This window comes from Myotis yumanensis, unplaced genomic scaffold, assembly GCF_028538775.1.
Source record: "Myotis yumanensis isolate MYYU_CA2020_CCGP unplaced genomic scaffold, mMyoYum1.0.hap1 SCAF_4, whole genome shotgun sequence".
Classification (NCBI taxonomy): Eukaryota; Metazoa; Chordata; class Mammalia; order Chiroptera; family Vespertilionidae; genus Myotis; species Myotis yumanensis.
Window position 1 is genome coordinate 68,245,051 of NW_027223755.1, and position 21,728 is coordinate 68,266,778.

General features: G+C 40.4%; 1 protein-coding gene across 3 annotated transcripts in view; it reads right to left on the reverse strand.

Annotated features, from left to right (window-relative positions):
• SEMA6A (semaphorin 6A) overlaps window positions 1–21,728 on the reverse strand; it is a 127,556-nt gene that overhangs the window by 7,933 nt on the left and 97,895 nt on the right. Inside the window, exons 16-19 of one of the 3 annotated variants that reach the window (XM_070412502.1) lie at window positions 20,714–20,772; window positions 18,593–18,613; window positions 18,404–18,454; window positions 13,015–13,179 (exon numbers count right to left, since the gene is read on the reverse strand). In XM_070412502.1, coding sequence (XP_070268603.1) covers window positions 13,015–13,179; window positions 18,404–18,454; window positions 18,593–18,613; window positions 20,714–20,772 — 296 coding nt within the window. The remainder of the gene's footprint in view (window positions 1–13,014; window positions 13,180–18,403; window positions 18,455–18,592; window positions 18,614–20,713; window positions 20,773–21,728) is intronic. The other 2 variants (XM_070412504.1, XM_070412505.1) reach the window with 2 other exon arrangements.

Here is a 21,728-nt window from a genome sequence, read left to right on the forward strand (position 1 = left end):
TGTTCATGGGACGGCCTGATTCAGAGCTGCTGTGATATGATGGATGTGTCTGTCTCCATAGTGAAGTGATTAATAGGCATCTGTGTAAATCGGACTTGGTAGCCACAAAGACAACAAAGCCTCTCTGTATCCTTTAGAAAAATCTGCAAAGGCAGAGAGGAGGATGGACATTTCCTCCACTGCGAGCCAGAGTGGGGTTCCGTGTTGGGTCTGCGAGCTCAGAAAGATGGCAAAACACCAAGGAAAGCCCTGGGGTAGGATCCCCTAAAAATAGACTCTTGATTCTGCTTTATAGTAAGACAAACCTACAATTTCCTTGAAATCCTCATAACAACTTGGTTGAATGGAATCTAACAACCCAGTTTTCCTTGTTTGAAAATCTTATTGCAACAAAATGCCAGGCTTACAGTCCTGCAAGGCGGTATGAATGAACTAACCCTGGGCCAAGCATCATGGCCACTTACCACAGAGGGCCCGCTGTAATCCCCATTAAGGAGAGAAGAAAATACATAGGGGGAGAAACCCGAACTGGAGACAGTTCAGCCTCAAAGCCACACCCCGCCGATGGTGATGACCACACTGAAAGCGCAGTGGGAGCTCTCTGTGGTTATCTGGGCAGGAAGCAGCCTTCTTCTTGTCTTACGGGATAATGTGAACCAGATGGCTTAGGAATAAACTGAAACTCCAGCAGCCATGGAAATGGGCTCAGAGTTTTATAACTCAAACTTTCCCTTTCCTTTTATTTTTGATATTTTCCCCCCTCTGTGCCAACAGGAGGCTGAAGATTAGATGCCGGGAGGAGTCATGGTCTTCAGGTTGATCAAGTTAATGACTGACCGTGCCAACGTAAAAACAGCTTTCTGGCTGCTTAATAACCTCAGCTCAGAAGCTGTTTTTAAAACAATTTACATACTGCACTAGTGCTTACTGTGTGGTTGACTGCGGATGGACCTGCTTCTAGTTCTATCACCTTTGAAACGAATGCATTTTGTTGTTGTTCAAGAATGAGCATGAAACTCATTTGACTTCATATTTTTTTAGGGGAGAAACAGCTTCATTTCCCGCTCTGTGCCAACAGGAGTGCTCAGTTCACTGTTCCTCCTCCGCTCCAGTGTTTTAGGTTTGGCGCTGCCGATGGGCGTGCTACCCCCAGAGCTGGGACTGAGGCTGGACAGGGAGTCATGTTAAGTTAACTTTAAAAGCCAGGTCCTGGGATGTTGGTCTGTGGTGACGTGTTGGAACTGTCACTGTTTTTGTAAAGGTAACGGTTATTTCAGATGGGCAAAGTTTTAGTAATATTTGTATGGCTTAGTTCCCCTCTTTTAGAGGTTTTCTTTCTAATAACACTGGAAACCCAACATCTAACTCATTTCTGAAACCAGACAAAGCATTTCTATTGTCCAGCTTCCTGGTCCCATCTTTTTCCTTTGCTCTCTCACATGGCATCAAAGCTACAAGATGGGGCAGAGGATATCCTTAAAAAAGTGTGAAATTCAGGCAATTCTTTGTATAATTTTCAAGCTTTCTTTTGTTCTTGTTTTTTTTTTCCTTTACAAAGCAAAGATAAAATAAATATGGGGAAACAGATCTGTGGAAAACTCCTAAAACTGACAGCTTAAACTTGCTAGAGATATAGTTCTTAGGACCTAGGTCATAGATGAGGCTAACTGTTAATGGTTTAGAACATAAACTTTGAGGTCATAAAGACCTGGGTTTAAGTCTTGGCTCTATAACTAACTAGCTGCATGACCTTGGGTAAGTTACTGGATCTCTCTAAGTCCCAGTAGTGTTGGCTATGAGATAAGTGTTGTTGGAAGGATTAAATAGATTAAGTAAATGAATGCATATAAAGCACTTGGTGTTGGCAGGACACGTGTTAATGCTCAATTAATAATGTAAGGGAAGTGTTTCTAGAATTTGTGACAAGTTAACTTGCCTTTGACAGGGTCCAAGATAGACTATTTTAATGCAACACTTTGGGAGGGTTCGTGTTAGCCAAGAGTGGAAAATAAGGATTTAAAAATACAGCAAAATCTTGGAGAGTGACTGTAAATAAGATAGTCCATAGCAACTGGGAAATTGTTCTAAATCAGGGCTACTCAGCATCAGCATTACCTGTAACTTGCTAGAACACAATTTCCTAGGTCCTACCCAGAGACAGAATCTCTGGAGTTGGGATTCAGAAATTTGTGTTTTAACAAGGCCTCCAGATGACTCTTACGTTCACAAAAGCTTGAGAAACACGGACATGAATAGTATTTCAGAAAATGCAACTACATCTTTAGTTTTAAAGTCCAACCTCACACACCACTCAGGCAGTATATAAACAGATTTTACATGAATAAATGCAGTCTTGCTTGGTGTTGAAAGTATGAATCTTTGATGGTTCTCATGTATGACAATTTCTTCACTGTGGTTACCTTATTCTGGTAAAGAACACAAAAATTGATGTGGTTGTATTGGAAAGGCAAATCCCTAACACCTCCCCTTGGTACCTGACAGAAGCTTAACATACAGCCTAAAATACTGTGCCACTACTCCTGTAACAGAGCCCAATTCACTAGAGCCCAAAGCTGCTGGGAAAATGCCTGTGGTCTCTTTATCTGTCCTAGTGTGGAGACTCGCAGGGAAATTTTGGCTGCTCTCCATCTCTGTCACAGGGGCCATCAGAGAGGTCCTAAACTAGATCAGCCCTGTCAGGACTGCATCCCAGGGAGAGAAGCAGCAGAATCCCACTATTGAATAAACCAACCTTCTTTAAAGGCCTGCACCTCATCACCTCGAAATCAACTCCACTCAAGCAACACACAACCATCAAACAACATTTCTCCCTATCTCTGCACGATCGGGCAAGAGAATAAGAAACTCAGAAAGATTATTTTTCTTTATATTTCTGGATGGAAGGAGGGACCTGAGTTCATGGTTCATTCCCCACGTTAAGGTCCTGCTTTATAATAATAAAAATGCCTAGCAAAACAGTGCACTCATCGGAGCTCAGTGCCTACAGATCTGCTGAGTTGAACTGAATCTGCAAATCCATAGAATTATATAAGACATTTTAAATTACATTAAATTTCTGCTGTGTGCTTTTAAATCACAGAGTGCAAGACCCATCAGCACTTAGGGTATATTTATTACCTCAACAAATGTCAGATGATTGTGTCCAGTGTTATCTATTATTTATGAATAACAAGAAGCTGTAAGACTAGAAATGACAAGCTTTAATATGTCCAAAAGGTTAGGCATAATGCGGTTTGCTGCCCTATAAATTTCTTGACATCATTTTCCCTCCTAATAAAGCACTGTCAGTGGTGACTACACTGAATTTCCATTATTTCTATGCAGTTCATCATGACTGCCCTGTCTTCAGCGAAGACGTGTAATTGCAGGCACATCTTGGAAAAAGAATGCGTCCTTTAAAGAAATATGAAATTTAAAAATAATTGGAGTGGGAAATTCCTATTATCCCATTAAAAATGAATCTTTTTACAAGGACAGTTTTCAGGCGGTAGACTACCAAGAGCTGAAGAAATATTAATTAAGGATGACAAACCTTCACATTGCTCATAATGAGTTTCCTGACACCGATTAAGATCCCATCTACTGTGCATCCAATATGTTTGAATATCTTCAACTACACCTCATGAGCTTACTTCAGGGCCCCTCAGCGATTTAAGGTGCAGGGGAATTGACAACTGACGCGGTTCACGTGGATCCTGCCAGGCCTTAGGCACAGCCCCTTTGCTTTGCAGGACTTTCCCTATTACTTGCACAGCCTGTACTATCTCCCTGGGACCAGCACAAGAACACAGCTCCTCTGTCCTCTTTTTCTCTGTGGCAACCACATAAATTATGTATTCTGAGTGACTCTTGCAGCTTCCGAGGCCATTCTCATGTATAATGTCAAGACAAGAGAAAATGTCCTTAGGAAATGTCCTGGTTTCCGCTATTTTGCCTTGTTAGACTCCTTTGCCTATGGAGCAGGGAGGTGTGCAAAGTAAAACTTGTAACAAACCTTTTTTTTTTTTTAACTCCAGGAAGTGAGGCTATCAGAAAGTTTTATTACAAAGCTAATGTTATTTTTCCATTAGTATACATGATTCTGAATACGAATGACTTCACAGTTTTACTGTTAGGACAAAACAAATGTTAGATGAACACAGTGCAGTTGAACCAGTTAAAGAGCAAATTTTTAACTCCACCAGATGTTCAGTTAATAAGATCGTGCCTAACCTCGTCCCTGTAGTCCTTGAAAGTTCCATTAGGCTGTCAGAAAACTTTGTCATCGTGGTGTGTGTTTGTGCATAAGATGGGAGAGGATGGAAATAAAGAGCTTTTTCAGGAAAAGAGAGGGAAGGGGCAAAGTGAATTCAAGTCAGTGGTGATATGGCTTAAAAAGGTGGCTGTGGAGTAAAGGTAAAAAGCACCTCTAGAAGGTGAATTGATTTTTTAAAAATACCCTAAAGTTTAAGTTGCTGATTTTAAAAGAAAAAATTCCAACCACCATAATCATAATTTAAGTCCATTTTTTAAAAAAAGAAAAATGGGTGTTAGGTGAAAATAGGTTTAATTAGTTATCTCTAGAAAGAAAATTTAAATACCGGTGTGCAGATTCAGATAGACAGGGAGATGAAACCATTTTCTACATGGCTGACCACTTATTTTCTCTTTTACCCTTTCCACAATAATCTCATCAAGACCTTAGAGAAATTCAGCAAGTTGTCAAGAGGACACAAGATTAATTAGATCAAATCAGCGTCTCTGCCCCAGCTGCTGGAAGAACAATGCCAGCCTCTACATGGGCTTCTAGTCCTCGTCCCTCCTCCCAGCACACAGTCACAGGGAAATCCCCACGTCATCTGTTTGAGAGCCTAGCTCCTGACCTCAGAATATCATTCTCCCCAGTTTTTCAGAGAAAAGTCAGAGGCTGCCAATAAATTCCTTTCCCAGTAGGTGACAAAGAACTATTAATATGGAAAAAATAAATGGTGGCACCCTGGATTATATTACCATCACTTTCTCAGTCTCCTTAGTTTCAGAATCTGTTCTGGATGAAAGTCCGCCATGTGCCGTGCACCCCAGTGCTTTAAAGTGGCAGGGAAGCCCACGGGAAGCTTGCTGTGGCTTCCCCTAGCACAGAGCTTGGAGCTTGGCCAGAGCTCTCCTGGGAAAATGCCAGTGATGTGCAGACCCCTCAGATCCAAAACTGAAGCAAAATTTCATGTCCCACATTTATTGTGTATATGTAATTAGTAACCTAGAGCCTCATGAAATGGAATAATCAATTCAATAACTGTCACCTATCAGTCTCTGGATCTCTGTCTTTCCCTCTCTCCTACCTCCTTTTGTCCCTTTCTTTCCATCCATCTACCTGCCTACAGATAAAGCAAGGACCCCTTAGCACGGGGCTCCGTACTATCATTTCGACCTCAGTTCCCATTCTGGCCCTCTGTATACTTCATCATGTTCATCATAGCATGCTACTTGCCTCTTTATCATTATACTCTGTACTTTAATAGCTTTGTGTCTTGGTCATGTCCCTTATTTAACTTGGAATGTCCTTTCCCTTTTCCCTCAAAACTTTGCAAGACCTTACCTAGTCCTCAACTTGCAATGAGCTGCACCTCCATTTATCCTCTCTCAGCCCTTGGCCGGCCCTTCTTTCCTTTAATTCCTTTACTCTCAGACTTCACTCTGCCTCTTTGGCTAGCCAGGAGGTCATGTGTGTGTATCCCCTGCTACACTGCAAGCTTCCTGGGTGCAGGGCTTATGTGTTGACTTCAGATCAGTGTCCACTGTATCACTCAGCATAAGGCTTATATACAGCACAGACTTGTCGGATGTCTGCTGAGTGTATGAAGAAAGAAATGAAGGAAGGATGCTGTTTTGCTTTAAGTGTTATTGTCACTATTATTAAATTATTATTTTGTAGTGCCTTTTGGATTCCAGTTCATCCCCTTCAGAGCCATGGAAATGAGAAGTGGAAAAACAGAACAGCCACACAAAGAAGGAAAAAAAGATGATTAATATAATAGTTGATTAAAACCTGAGGTTAAATAAAATTAGGAAGAACTAAAAGTTTTAACCATGCCTTTGTTTAGGAATGGTTTGATTTCTGAGCCTCCCTTACTTAAAACTGGCATTTGAAAGCCTGCTTTCAGTGATAATTAAGTTATTATATTTCAAACTTTTAGTGAAAAATTAAATATTTTTCACAGAATTAAATTTTTACTTTAATTCCTCTTATATGGGTTATTCTAAGGGTTAAAGAGCAAGTGTAATCTAGAGATTAGCTCTTACGTTCTCACTGAATAAGTTAACAGGAACCTCTTCAATAGGATTGCCAGGCAGCAACTACATATAAAACACCTGGTTAAATTTCCACTTCAGACAAACAACAATATTTTAGTATAAGTATGTCCCATTTAATATGTGGGACATACTTACACTAAAAAATTATTCATGGTTTACTAAGATTCAAATTTAACTGGGCAGTCTGTATTTTACCTAGCAACCCTACTCTCCTACCCCCCAGTAATGTGCTTCTAATGATTCTTACAAATACTCTTTAGACCCACTCTAAACTTTTGGAGAGTAAAATAGTTTAACAGGTAGTAATAAAAATAATACTAAACCTTTATGGGCCAGGTATAGCATAATTTACAAATGAAAAAAAAATACTAATGAACTGAATTTCAAGAATTGTATTTTATTTTTTCATTATCAGCAACAATAGCCACTTAGATACCAAATTTCTTGTGAACTTTGAAGGCTACCTTTCCTCTAACCCTCAAGAACAGAAATAAATGAACTCTCATTCAAAAGGGTTGTTGGAACAATCGCCATTGATTTCCCATCTCTTGGTATCCTGGGCCCTAGCCATGCATTCGCCTAACTGGTTCAGTTAATGGTCAAATTGTTGGGTGGGAGTCCAGCTTCTTGCCCCTCCCACTAGGTAGTCCTTCTCATCAGACAGAGCCCTTTCTCTGAATTCTCTAAGACTGTCCTGTTCAACCATCACATTTAGAAATGGCTGTGATACGAAGTTTTACTTAAAAAAGCTATGCACACTATCATGGGCTTAGTTGTGTGCGTGCGTGTGTGTGTGTGTGGGTGTTTAAATATATTTTATTGATTTTTTTACAGAGATAAGAGGAGAGGGATAGTTAGAAACATTGATGAGAGAGAAACATCGATCAGCTTCCTCCTGCACACCCCCTACTGGGGATGTGCCTGCAACCAAGGTACATGCCCTTGACCGGAATTGAACCTGGGACCCTTCAGTCCGCAGGCCGGCGCTCTATCCACTGAGCCAAACCAGTTAAAGCTGTGTGTGTTTTTAATTCAAGTTCAGACTGTTAAAAAAAAAAAAAAGGCCTGAGTTTGCCAGCATTTCTACAGCAATTTTAAATATGAACCCTATCCCAAACACCCATCACTTTCTTCTTCCTGTCAAGTGATATATGATGGTTATAATACTGGTGCTACAGGGAAGGACTAAAGAGAAGGGGCTGAAAAACGGTTTCCAAGCCCTGTGTCCTTGATGTGTTTGGCCAAGTTGTCTAATATCTTTTTTTAAAATCTGCTGTGCACAGGTTTGCCTTGTTCACAAAGACAGTGGTGGTCGTAAAAGCTTTTTGGTGCGTTTCCTAGTCTGTGTGTGCTTCATCCGTCTGGCGGGCTGATAGTTCTTGGACAGGAACTATGTCTATCTCTAGTATGGCCTCTACCTCCTTACTGGCATCCAATGCTGTGCTATGGAGCCAGTAATACATTTTGTCTGAGAAGCTTCAGAAAACATTTCTTTTGTAATGGTGATCGTACTGAAGAAATGGCAGAGAAAATCGGATCCAAGTGAAGGAGTCAGGAAAAGAAGGGAAGCTTATGTTCCTTCCTTTATTACTGTCATCAGCAATAGTTTGTTCTGCACAGAAAATTACCTACACATGACTTGATGGGAGCTAAGAAATCACTTTCCTCATCGGGAGAACTGGGATGCTTTAAAATCCCCAACCCATAAGATTTTAAACATTGGAGTTTGTTAACATGGAAGAGCGCTCAGGGCTAGGTTCTATTATCCAATATACTCACTTAAAGGCGGGTTTCTAAGCTTGTTAATGAGGAAAGCTGGGCTCTAATGGTCTGGGACTCAGAATAGGTAAAGTTTGAATGAGAGAAATGGGAAAAAAGGGTCAAGTGTAGGTTATTGCCAGGCCGAGGGATGCACTGTAACACAGGAGTCCTTCCAGATATGGGGAAAGTAGCCCAAGCGCTAAAGGTAAACTCGCCCCCAGGCCACAGTTTGGGTAACAGCTAGCTGCAGTCTACACTTGGCTGCTCGCTGCTGTCTGGAGAAAAATCTCACCAGATGCTTAACAAGCCTGGAATGACTTTTTTTTTTTTTTTTTAGTTTAAATTCATTTTACTCTAAATTCCTCCTTGACCAAACTTTTCATTGCCAGTCACAAAAGCTTAGTAGTTGGAGGAGAAACTGGAAGAGCACTAGATAATGTAATTGGAACGTTTAGAGCCCAGCCAACAGAAGGTAGAGTAATTATTAAATTTTGTTCTTCCAAATGCCAGAAGGAAAGTTTTGGTAATAGTTTAATCCTTGGTGGAGTCTTTTAATTACTGCAGGCCAGAGTTACCCAAATCTGAGTCATTCAGCTGCCAATACTCCAATGTTAGTGCTACCAATGAGTCTCAGGGACTCTATGAATTACTTGTTATTTACTTAGTATTTTCTTTAAATTACCTTTAGAATGTATTTCAAATGGAAACTTTATATCATTATCAGCCATGGGAAAAAGTGTCACTTTTCATAGATAAAAGGTGGCTATAATAAAATCCACTGAAAGCAAAACAATGTTAATTCCAGCAGGCTCTAGCTGCAAATCACAGCCCACAACCTAAAGCCAATTCTTTCTTGTCAAAAGAGATAGGAGCAAGTTTAGGGACTTGCTAATGATAAAGCACCAAACTGAGACTTTTTCTTGACATCACCAATAAGATGGGAAGAGAAATGAAAGTGGTGTGGCTTTCCACCACATGATTCTTGAAAGCCACGATGCCCCAAGCCCCCTAAAGCATCTCATGTAAGGTGTTGCATGCCCGACCTGGAGGCAGTGCTGCTCTGGGCTAAGGTGCCTCTGAGGAATAAATAATCGACTGTAAAGAGGATTGTTACTAAACCCTGTGATTTATAAAATTCCATTCAGGATTGTTATGGAGTGTGGATAATATACTCATTATCCTTTATAGACCTTATGAATCTTACCGGGCTATTATTTCCCGGACTAAAAATTGCTTATACAAATAGCTCGTACATTGATTAGAATATATTCAACATTTACTGTACATTTTAGTTTAAATTATTCATTTGATTTCTTGTTTAAATTCTGTTTCTATATCTTTTCCATGTCTATAGCAAGCATATCTTGACTAAATGTGATAATGTGATAATATTTCACTTTAAAGATTTCCCAAAATAAATAAGCATACTACAATTCTGACATTTCCAATCAAATGGGCACATCGTATAGATCGACTGTGTCATCTATTTTCTGAGAGCTCACAAGAACTCTATCAAATAAAGTCTGAAGTAGGAGATTTTCTTCTGTTTCTGATTTATTCATCCCAATGGTCAGCATTTATATTTTACATTTATGCTACACAGCTCTCTAGGCAGATCTGTACATGGCTAATTCCCTCTCATATCTTGTAGTCTTCTTGGAAATCAGGTTTTATGGTATTGTTACTTTTGGTCAGAAACAAGAAACACAAGAGTAACTATTAATCCTCAGTATTGCTTACCCTAAGAAAAGAAGCTTTTATTTTATTTTTTTGCTGTGGGAAGGGTTGGTGGTGAGGGGAGACAAGCCAGATCTAAAAATACACTGGATTTTCTTTCTTATTTACATGTAATTAGAGCCCCTTTGTAACTACTGATTACTACCTCAATCGTTATAGGAAGAATAAATATAATATATATTTTTAAATGTGGCAAAACTAAGAAGGAAGTAGCCAGGGCTGCATCTAATTTATCAGCTTGGTGATTAAAGGGCTGGCTGTAGAGGCTCCAGACATCTAGGGACCCAGAGATAAAAACAGAGCAGTTGGCTGTGTTTTTACTAATGAATCCAGGGCTTGAAAGATATCAGGCAATTTTAAAGAAAAGCAGCAAGGACAAGAGACATTAGACAAGGCCAGTAGGGTAATGAAGGGCAAGGCCAGTTACTGAGCGAGAAAATTACTTCATTTTCTGTGATGATGCTTCTGTGTGCTTTGCAGGTCTCTTCTCACGCTTTGTTAATATGACTAGATATTCAGACAACAGCCGAGTGCTACTCACAGCAGAGAAGGAAAGAGCCTTGGAACATTCCACAGAGGGGCAGAGGGCTCGGGTCTATTATTTGGAAAGGGGGAGGCTAAGAACAATGGCAGCAGAAGGGGGTTAGATTGCAAGGCTGGGAACGATACTTTAACAGAATGTGAGGGACACACAGGATTAAATCGACACGAAAGACATAGCAAGGAAAAGAAAGAAAAGGCAAGCAAACATACTCTGGAAATGCAGACTTGTTTGGAGGAGGAGGTGGGTCAGAGCATGGGACCAGCCTGTGGTGGTCAGCATGTCTGCAGGGCAGAGCTGTGGGCTAGTCTGCTCACTGGTGTTTATTTTTTCCAGTGGCCAAAATAAAAAGGGCATTGGAAATGTGACTCTTCAGCTAGCTGGTCAGCGGACACATTTTCTGCTTAGTGGGGGAAATGTGCAGTATTTTAGAAACAATTCCAGAGTATATTTAGCTCCTAAAGCTGGCGCATACAAATGTCACATTCCCATGAGACAATCGACCCAGTGAAGGGAGCACCTGCCAGAGGCCCTCGGAAAACCCAGGAAACTCTTGCATCCCAGGAGATGCTGCACACACGGATGTGACGTCATTGAGGCACCCACGCCAGGGAATGAAAAGGGAAGCAGCCAGGGGATTACAGATTGGGTCAAGTTAAGGAACGTCATAATGAGTCAGAAAAGAAACAAGACTTTTCCAACAGAGTAACGCCACCACCAAGTCACAACACACAGTGCTTGGCAAAAGAAAACAAAAGATCAAAAGAAATCATGATCATTCAACAAAAACAAGTCAGAGCAAAATGGAAATTAAAATCATAAAAATCATGGTAAAAGGAACATCAAAGCTACATCTTCCAAAATTTTCTGCACAGCATCTCATTGTCTTTGCCCCACCAAATACACAATTGTCAAAAATCGAATTTGACAGGGCAAGGCAAGGAGTTAATAGCACAAGAACAGTGATCATGTTAAACACCCATGCAGTCACACCTCTGCCACCATTGTTTGACAAGTTGTAGACTGCTTCCAGCTTTGTCAATATTCACAATAAGACCCAAGAGAATGAACACTGCCGAATTTTAAAATGATGTCAAAGTGTTAATTGGACTCTTTGATAACCTCCATCCCTTCGGGGAGTTAGTAATTGGAGAAAATTCAAGCCATGGGTCTCGGGTGAAGTGAAGAGAAAACAATTGTAACCAACAGCTAGATTATTTGGTCGACATTTTTAATGCTTTACTGGAAAGGCTGTTTGGTTTTTTAGAAAGTCGCAGTGGGCAAACACAAAGTGTTTTTTTCTGAGTTGTCTCTTCTTGAGAACCTGGCCAAGATGAATACATCTGCGGTCTGGAGCCACACATAACAAATCATGGCACATGCTGGGGCTTGTGGCCTGTGTGATAGTCTGTCCCTTCACAGATCGGCCTGGTGCTTTCTTGGAAGGGGAAGGGCAAGGATCCCTCCAACTTAAAGAGGCCGCTGAGACAAAAGCCACTTTAAAAAGATTTGGGGCAGGGCACAGCAATAAGAAGTTACAGAAGAAGAATAAAATTGATTAAGGGGACACGGCCGGAGAACAAGTTAAAAGGGCTACATCTTCACAGGTTGGCTTGGCATGTAGAGAAGCAGCGTGCAGGGCACTCTCAGCAGATGAGATGCCAAAAGGATGGAAATTTCGCATGCAAGTCTGCCTGGGAAACCTCCTATCCGAGTGCACGGGAATAGGTCCACAGAAAACCCCGAGGGAGGACATGATGGGGACTGCCTTCACTGCGGCTGGTCTGCCCTCGAGACTCCAACCCCTGCTTGGGTGAGACTCTTGAAAACATATAGGAGTCAACAATTCTGAATGGGGGAAACAGCTCGCAACATAACCGGGCTTTTCAGTCTCTGATTTACAAGACTGGTGTTTTGGGACAAGTAGAGGCCTCTTTGGTTGCAGCTGCAACTAAAGTAGGCTGTGTTACCAGAGCAGCAAATGGCAAGAAAAAAAATGACATTTTCTGTCTCTAGTTGAGCAAAGAAAGCCAGGGAGAATTTAGCACAGTTCACAGTAGAGTCCCTTTCATTTAGGGCAGCTTCCTTCCCGTTTTCCATGCATAGCAATTCTGCTTGATTCAATAACATATTTTTGTTTTAGCTGTTGTCCTAGAGGCAATGGGAGTATGTCTCAGGACCCTGGCTCTATTCAAATGCAGTACCAGGCAAGAGTGAGAGATGCTACCAGCCAGAAAAGACCGTGCCCTGCTATTTCTCCATTCACTGATTAAGCGGGCTTTTCCTTTGCTTGCATGCACTTGCCAAAGCCCTCACTGCATTCACTCCAATGTGGTGGGAAGAGAGGACCCACAGATTACAGGAGAGGGGAGGCGAGGGAGCTCAGGAGCCAGCATCTGCGCTGGGCCAAGCCACACCTCATTTGGGTGGAGGAAGCTTAGAGTCTGTGTTATTTGTTTTGTGTGGTTTCTCCTTGCGTGGGCAATAATTGAGGATCAAGCTTAGCAAAGAGGATTGGGTTGCAGTCTTTTTTGAGATGCTTTCAATCATAGCGTGTTGGAGGTTTCTTACATCTTGCTATGATTCTGCTGGAAGCAGTTACAGAGTTCTCCCTACGTTCCCTCCCTCTCCCCCCAGAGGAAGAGGCAATTCCAAGGCCTTACCCTTCTTGTCTTGGTGATTATGGGAAGACACTGCCCCCATAGGGTCTGTGCTGCCGGGTGAATGGAGCAGATCTTTCCAGTCCAGCATTCCTCCCCTAGACTCATACCCCTCTCGAGCCGTCGAATCTGACGTGGTGGTGCTGGGCAAGAGGGAACTGGAGTGCCCTGTTTTCATCACAAATACAGTTAGGGAAAGCATCACCCGAGACACCCCCATCCCCTTAGCTCAGAGGCCAGGAGATTGGACTCCCAAGCTGGCTGTGAGACTGGAAGGAGATGGCCCTATACATAATAAACACGGGGGTGGGATTCATCAGAAGACCCTTTGAACTGAGAGGATAAAGGGTAAGATCCCATCTCTGCTTCTTGCTGAGTGAGCCTTGGGAAATCATTTAACTTCTCTGGGCCTTGGTTTCCCTTGTGCACAAAATGATGCCATTTAACCTCACAGTGTTGGGAGGATAAAGCGACATAATGGTGAAAATCTCTAGGAGTGTTTGACACATTGTAGGTGCTCAGGAGGTACTAGTGCCCTTGTTTGGTATTCCCATAGCAGCAGGAAAAGGCAGAAGGTGTCCACTCTGGGGACACTCTTTGTGACCGATGGGGGAGGTTTATGGTAGTGCATCAGCCTCTCCCCCATCACAAACAGCTCAGTGGTCCTAAGCCTTCTTCGTTGAGGGTGCATCTACGTTTCAGCTGCAACTCAACTTCGCAGGCACTCCTCTTTCTGGAAGAAGTGGTTGCTTTCTAAAAGGATCTGCCCCCACCTCCTTTCCCCTCAAATGCTCCATGTTGTTATGGCTTTGTCTTCTGTGTCTTATTCCAACAATGCTAGCTTCATGGTTTTATGAGTCACAATCGTGAGAGGTTGTTTTTATGCCACACCGACTAATTCTGTTCCGATTGGAAAGAAACAGCTTTTTGAGATCCAGAGTAGCCCGTGATGGATGTTAGAAGAATGGCTGGGTTTGGGAATTATGGCAGACACTGGACATTTCCTGTGAATACATGCCTAAGCTTTCCTTCCATCTTCCACAAAGTTAAATGCAGATCCTATGAGCTGATTTGATCTAAACTGGTGCAATGATTTGAAGAAGCCCCTTACCTGTTTTTTTTTTTTCTAGTAGAAATAAAGTATGACTTCTCTGGGATTTTTAAGTAGTCTTTGGGTATTCAGCCATTTTACCTGTAGCAACCTCTTGAGTAGTTTTTAGAAAGACATCGGGGCAACTATTGTGAATGTGTAATTGGTGCCTTTGGTAGAAAACAGGGCAGAATCCCAGGGGGTCTCAACCTTGGGCTGTCATCACCATGCATGTGATAAATAAAATACGGCCACCAGAAAGAAAGGCTGTAATGATCAATGCATTACATTCTTTCTTTTTACAATTATCATTGGAAGTTGGATTCCCAGGAGACTATAATACTGCCAATTGCAGAATATATATGTAAAAGAACCAGGAAAAGCAAGTCAGCCAAGTGGCCTGTCTAAGCTATAATGATTTTTATGAAAGCACCACACTTAGATGCTATGCAAAGCTTTGGTAACATTTAAGAGGCCGCTTTCTGTGTAGAACTTGTTTGGCTCCCACACAGCTTCAAACATCCACTTTGTTACAAATAGTCTGATTCATAACCAACTGCTTGAAGCACGTTCATTTAAAACTCAAGAAGGCTTGGATCCAGACTTTTTGTTTTTATATTTCGGGGTGTCACACCTCATCTCATGATACTGACAAGAGAACAAGGGTAGGAAAATCACCTGGAATTTGAAATACAGAATTGCTTTTGCTTCCTCTGGCTTTTATATTGAGCTCTAACATTTTCTACCCTTCAATTCAACACAGCTCTAATGAAATATATTGTTAACCTAAGAAAGAATTCAGCACCCAGCATAAGCAAACAATTAGAAATAGCTTTGTAGGTAGTTAAAAGGGGTGTGTGTGCGTGCGTGCGTGTGTGTGTGTGAAAAAGCCTCTCCTCCAAGTAGCAAAAGATTTCTTTTCCCTGACTTGATATGCATTTTGAGCACTTTCAATGTAACTGTGTCCAAGGGGCAATTTTATGATAATACCATAAGTATGGTTAAGGGAGAACATTTCTTAATACGGTAATCTAGGGGAAATATATGCCTAAGGGACACATTCTCTGTAGAAAGATTTCTAGGACCATATGCTGCAACTACGTGGAAAACTCATTGGTAATGGAAAGCTATGGCTATGAGAGGATATTAATGGGGACCAGATGGCAGTTAGGTAGGGAAATGTTTTACACAAATGTGAGAAACCAGCTCCTTCCTATCGCTGAAGTGTTAGTCTAATACCCACCACATCTCCATTTTCGGTATGTAAATCTAGAGAAACCATGCATCTGATGTACTCAAATGAAAAAAAAAATAGAGCAGCATGAGGTTTGTAATCTTTTAAACTTATGCTTGAGGACAGGCAACACGTGTCACTGGTGAATCAAGTAGTCACAGAAAGCAATACCTGATTCTCAAAAATTTTAGAAGCACCATGGAAAAGGACCATTAAGCAACAGTCCTTAGTTTGAAATCGAAGAGGCATATGATTATTACCTCTCCAAGCTTAAAAAAATGTTGAAAGAAAATCACTTTATTTTTTCTGAGAATCTGATTCTACAGACTATATTAGGTTGTGCATTCCCTAAGAGACTGTGTAACAAAAATAATGCTACAAAAAATAGGCAATCATTTGTGGATATAGTATTACATGTCAATAGAGTTCAAATCTATAATTTTGTCTTGCTAATCTAATTAGGGAGGCCATGTTTTAACTAATGGAGCTTATGATGTATTCTTATAATATACAAAGAGATAGATATTAAAAGTTAACTTTAATATGCATCATACCGTTTCTCTATATCTACAAATCTTTGTAATTCCAGAGGTTAGAGACCCTTCAAACTACTCTAACCTATTAACAATGATTATAGCTAATTAGACACAAAAAAAGAGATACTATATCAATACAAGAGAGAAGGAAAATAATCAGGGTCCAATTCACTAAAAAGGGTTTCTTGCTTATGAAACTGATGTTGCACAGATCTTTTGCCAAGCAGAGAGTGCATGGTTTATTGCAATGATCCTTTTTTAGGCAGTTGTGGTTTTGTTGTTCACTCTATGAGCCTGCACTCAGCCAATGAACTTTTTATGGAAACATTCAAAGGACACAGTGGGAAGCAGTGCGTACACTTTGGACTGTGAGGTTGGCTTCCTAATCTACATCCTTGCTCTTAAAAATAGCAATTTGGTATTTCCTTTGATGGTACCAATACAACACCTAGTGCAGTGCCTGGCACATAGTAGGCACTCAACAACTATTTGCTGAATGAATTAATTACATCTGTTCTATGTTTATTAATTCCTAAATAAGCATATCTTCAATAGCTTGTGAAAAGGAAGTCTCCTGTATTTTTCTAAGTACTGTCTGGAGCAGCCTCATTTTGATGGTCAGTTAGTCATCTAACCACTCCATCCTGGATAGATTTAGCCTGAAATGGACAGGATCATTCATTTAAAGGAATACAGTATTCCAACTCTTTAGTTTCATCACAGAAACTACTGGTCAAGAGCTGAGGGTGAAGAGGCATTGTCCTTTCAAAGTATTAATATGGAGATATTAATAAGTTCCTTTCCTTTTGAAAAGGAAAAAGAGATACATAGATTATTTCTGTTCATAAGAGGATCCCATAGTTTAATTGTTCTATCGATATGAGAAATTACCTGGGAGTTAAAACTGTACAAATTGCTGAATGCTAGGGAGATTCAAGACCTGAATTTCTCAATTTCTGATGAAGATTATTCAATTATCAGAAGTGATTTCAAAGTATGATATTGAGAAAGAGCAGAAGCTAAGTAGGTTCTCTTTCTGAAGGACAGGCTAAGTTAGAGGACATATGCCTCCTGAGAAATTTTTTTCCAGTAGTTGGTGTTTAATGTGTTGGTTGGAATCACAGAGGAGAGAATGTTAAAGGTTGGATGAATTCTGTGGGCTCCTCACCACACTACCTCACTTCATGTGGGAGACAGGAGAAACTAGGCATTGTTTTCCATATCTGCACAGCTCCAGTTTATAAGATAGTCTTTAGGACTTTCAAAGAGGCTTTTTATTTATACTAATATTCACGGGGAGTGAGATTTCACATAGAGCTATTAGAAACATTTTTAGCCATCTTGAACTATTTCTTTGAATCCGAAATCCACCTTGCTTTCTTTTCTTTACTGTTCCCCTTCATTTCTTATTTACCTCTACATTTAAAGACTGTCCTAGAACTGTTACTGTTCTTAAACACAAAATCTATAAAATTTGTGTACCAATGAAACCCATTATCCTATATAATAAAAGCCTAATATGCAAATTGTCCCCTCAACTGGCAGTTCAACTGGGAGTTCGACCAGGGGGCAGGACTGGCTGGCCAACCGCTGGCCCCTCCCTCTGGCCAGCCCCACCCTGACTGGCGGCAGTGGTGGCAGGTGGCCAGGGGAAGGGAGGCCCCGGCCAGCCGGCAGCTGCGAGGGACCCTACCCGAGCATGAATTTCGTGCACTGGGCCTCTAGTAATGCATAAGCTTAAGTTTGCCATCACACACATTTTTCATTTTATATTTAAAAAATACATGAATAGCTTACCCTAATAAATATTTGGTGTAACTTTGAGAAACAGAAATGGAATGTTTCAACTACATTTAAACTTTTCTTATAAAGAACTCAGAATAATCTGTTTATGGATTTAGTAGCTTTGTTTAATGTAGCGTCTGCATTTCAGAGCAGGAACAATGGGATAAGCCCTGTGTGCACATCATTACTTCCTTGTACACATTCTAAGGAAATCTCAATGAAAATATGTCTAAATAGTTGCACTCTTTGTGAACTTAAATTTAAATGGCCAATTGCATGCTATATTGGAAAGTTTTGCCTAGTAAGAAGCTGGTATGTTCACTCTGTATAGATTTTCCCCTGAAGAAGGTATGGTCCTGAGAGTCAGCATTTTGGGAATGTTACTCTCTATCAGTTGAAGAGTTATGGCCGCGTAGTTGTAGGCACTATTCTTTTATCTTGGATATACTTATGTCCAAAAGCAATTTCTTCTCCTTCAAGAACTCATTAAATATATTCACCAAATTCCCTAAGGTTGGCATATTTCATGCTATATGGATTAAACTGTAGGACTCAAGTCTCATACATCAAATAGAGGCAGAGTGATTTTTGAAGCATCATGAAATCTATAAATAATTTTAGTGAATTGGGGCCCTGAAGTAATAAAGAATCTGGTCCATGGTGTTTAGGGATGAAAACTATAAACTACCACAGGATGAGTGGCTTGAAGAATTAAAAAAAAAAAAAAAAAGAAATCCATCAACTGACCATATACTGTGTTGTAAGACATTTCATGATCTGGTAGAGGAGTTGAAATGTCTATAAAAAAAATAATGAGGACAAAAAAATTAATTTAGAGAGCAACCTAAAGTTTGAGAATACTGAAGAGGATTAGCAAAGCAGGTTTTCCTAAGCAGAGTTTCATCGATAATTAATCACGAGTAATGTCATCCTTACCATTCAGTGCCACGAAGGAATCTGAAAGACAAAAGGGAGGAGAGGTTACTTATGTCTAACACTACTTAGTGTGACTTACACAGTAAGTGGGAATGAACTAATACGGGACTAAAAGAACATGTGATACCCAACACTAAGTAAGTGCATTTCAATTCTAGCTTGTAACATAAGATGCTTTATATTCGGTCCAATTTCACACCCCCATGTCTTCCCCAAGTGAATTTCCTCAGAATCACTGCTTTTGTTGCCAAGAGGCAGAGAAAAAGCAAGAGTTAGTAAAGAAATGGTAACTGTGATTATATGTGTTTCAGAGAATTTAAGCCCTACCATATATGTGGATAAAATAAGTGACATATGGACCCACACTTACAAAGTACCCTTTTTTTACATTCTCTTATTTCATCTTCACAACCGTGCTGTGAGGAACTGCCCAGTATCACAATGTTCTGAACTCAGCAGGGGGATTACTTAGGTAATTAAAAACAAAAACAAAAGAAATTACATGCACACAGTGGCAGCATACACCTGTGTGTGCGTGCTGTGTCTGGGTCAGAACACTGGTTCACTCAGCCTGCTCCTCAGCCTCTGGCCCTGGCTCTGTATGATTTTCTCATCTCCCCTTAAAATCCTGATGCAGAGTCATTGTGCACCAATGACCTAACGCCTCTGAATGCCTGTCTGTGAAGAGGTAAGTCCCATGAAGTAGGTCACGCTCCAGCAGAGCACAGGAAGCTGAGAAGGCACTCGGATAGGCAGCCGAGGGTCTGCTCAGCCTTACCTCCTGCCCTGAGCAGGCCTCTAAGAGCCTCAGCAGGAATGAGGTTCAAGGGTGGAGAGTACAGGAAAACAGAGGCTTGATTGCTGAGGTTAAAGAGTAAGGCACGGGCTAAGAGAGAGCGTCTCCCCTGTGCTCAATACTGAGGCTTCCTTCAGCTTTTCTGCCAAGAATACAGGTGTGGTGTGAGCCCACTGGTGCCGTGGACACTTGGTGGAGATATTAACAACCATTTTCACGTTTTTCATAGATTTACCTATGAAATCCAAATTGACACCCCAATTTTCTATAGATGTCCACACCACCAGATCATAAAACTATGATGAAAATTAATCACTAAGTCAGCTAATTCAGTTCACATAGAAACACATAGAAACCAAAACCCGTTTCCTGAAAATGGCGCCTTAGGGCATCAATGTGACTAACATCCATGGATCAAATTGTTTCACTGCACAAAAGTAACGTAGATCTTTTGGCAATGACACTGTCTCCTATGCTGATTTCTTAACTCATTAAATTTTGTGTGTGAAGACATAATAAGCTTTTGCCAATATATCATATTTGCAAACAAAAAAATATATATGCAAAGAATTTGGAGATAAGGCTGCCATGTCTCTTTATTTGATTATATCTGATTTCTATAAAAGATAAGAAAGTTGAATGACACCTTAGCATTTTCAGGAGAGTTTTGATATTAATCAGAAATAGGAGAACCAGGATCCTTTACATCAAGTTCTAACTAAAATGTTACCATTTAATAACTTTTGAAATGAACTCAGATTCGCACAGTTTAATTTCTATGAAAAGGTTATTTTGAGTCACCTTGTACTTAGTGGGTTATATCTGAAACTTTTTCTACTGCAAATGTTAACAGACAAAAATCCAATTTAAAAATTATAATTACTTTTGTTAGTTTCTATGTTGAAGAAGAATAAAACAGTTCCATTCAATTAAAAAGCCAGAGTAAAATGTCCAACCTTTTTATCGTATTTGGTTAAAAATTACAGTGTAAATAGCACATTTTAAAAAACAACAAAACCGGGCTTTCAAAAAATGAAAATGCAGACATAACTTACTGCTCTGCATAATTAGTATCTTCTCAAGTGAATCTGTTCCTCACCATTGTAATAATGTACTAGGTGCCAGCATTTATAGCAACAGCATCGACAATAACATTGGCTCTAAAACACGCTATTTTCTTTATTTGATATTTAGAAGATGGTTTCTGTTATTTATGCATATTTTGGTGCCAGCTGTACTCAGTTCCACATGCAGGGTAATGTTTCCAGGCCATTCCAGAAAAACTTCTCTGCCCAAAGATAAACACGGATAAAAGCTTCACTTACTGTGACAGTCTCCAAGACCATCTGTATTGCCACGCTCTATGTCCTGTTCAAAAGTTAGTCTTTCAGAAAAAGAGGGGGGAGAAAAACAAACAAATTCAATCATGTGAGTCATTACTTGGGTTTCACTAAAGCAACTAACACAGTTTGATAAATTGAGTGACAGGTGCAAACAATATGTAGATAACAGCTTGAAATTTATATCTTTGAAATTTACAGAAATGAGTCTTATGTACAAGATTATCCAAAGAGTAGCCCTGGCTTACGCAGTTAATTCAGATATTATTCAGGAGGTAATTAGTGTGTGCATTACTTATACCTGTCTTTTACTCTGATTCCCTGAGCATGGCTTAAACATTTAAATGTTAAAATACACTGTTCTGAGCAATATAGAAGTCTATAAATCTCTCTCTATAAAAGCCTAATATGCTAAGAGTCCGACCTATCAGTCGACCATTTGACCAGTCGCTATGACACGCACTGACCACTAGGGGGCAGACACTCCAACCAGTAGGTTAGCTTGCTGCTGGGGTCCTGCTGATTGGGATTGGACGAGACGGGCTGGACACACCCTGGAGCCAACCTCCCGCAGTCCCTCCCCGGCCTCTAAAATATTTCTTCTAATTAATTTCTTTTCAATGTGCATGAATTCGTGCACTGGGCCTTTAGTTAAAAATAAGTCTTTCCCCCTCTACTTTCTCTTTCATCTTGACCCTTGCCTTCCTAGATTTTTATATATTTCTTTGCTTAGCAATAACTTATATAACAAAATGTTAAAAGATACAAATGGCCAGTGGCTAAGTGGAGCCCAACAAAAGAGGGCTTAGAGGTGCATTTTGCTGAGACCATTCAGGTATTGTCTTCACTCCTCCCATCCTCAGGAGTATACTTCTGGTTATGCCTTGAATATAGAAAGATCTTGCCTTAGCTTTTTTCACTGTGCTTTGTGATCCTTTCTCCTTCACTTCAAGAGTCCCAGGAAAAGATATAAAGTGCTACCACTGTAGCATGTCTATAT